Here is a 506-nt window from a genome sequence, read left to right as displayed (position 1 = left end):
ATGAGGATTTCTTTAATTCTAGCGAGGCAATCTTCAAATTTGCCTATGTATATAATATGTATATATACATATATATACTTACTCCTCTTCCAAAATTGCTGGCCCTGTGCCAAAATTCGATATTATTATTATTATACTTATTTTTTTCTTTTTTTTCTTTTTGTTCAGTCTTTAGGTGCTGAACTCATGGAGAGTAAAGACATGGAATCATTTGCTAAAAAATTGCTCATAGATTCTGACTTTGGCTATGATACAAAGTCGAGGATTTGGATGAACAAACCCAGCTCGGTCGGGATGTGTGGCATATTTTACGATGATTTTGCTGAAACACACGAAAGCTGCCATTTACTTTTGCTGCCGTTTATTTGTGAAACAGGTGAGAACTATTCACTCCTTGCAGTCTTCTATCCCTCATCATCTTCATCGTCGTCGTCATCGTTCTCCTTCTCCTCCTCATCGTCATCATCAATATCATTTATTTATTTATTGTCTATTTTAAACTTGGG

The 506-nt window shown here is 35.2% G+C and overlaps 1 protein-coding gene across 1 annotated transcript in view; it reads left to right on the top strand.

Annotated features, from left to right (window-relative positions):
* Positions 1–148: 148 nt before the first annotated feature.
* The window catches only part of LOC106882674 (uncharacterized), a 3,055-nt gene continuing 2,697 nt past the window's right edge, over positions 149–506 (top strand). Inside the window, exon 1 of the mRNA XM_014933435.2 lies at positions 149–376. Within this exon, the coding sequence (XP_014788921.1) occupies positions 187–376 (190 nt within the window). The 5' untranslated portion in view covers positions 149–186. The remainder of the gene's footprint in view (positions 377–506) is intronic.

This window comes from Octopus bimaculoides, chromosome 19 (assembly GCF_001194135.2).
Source record: "Octopus bimaculoides isolate UCB-OBI-ISO-001 chromosome 19, ASM119413v2, whole genome shotgun sequence".
NCBI classification, from domain to species: Eukaryota; Metazoa; Mollusca; class Cephalopoda; order Octopoda; family Octopodidae; genus Octopus; species Octopus bimaculoides.
This window is presented reverse-complemented; position numbering and strand designations above follow the sequence as displayed.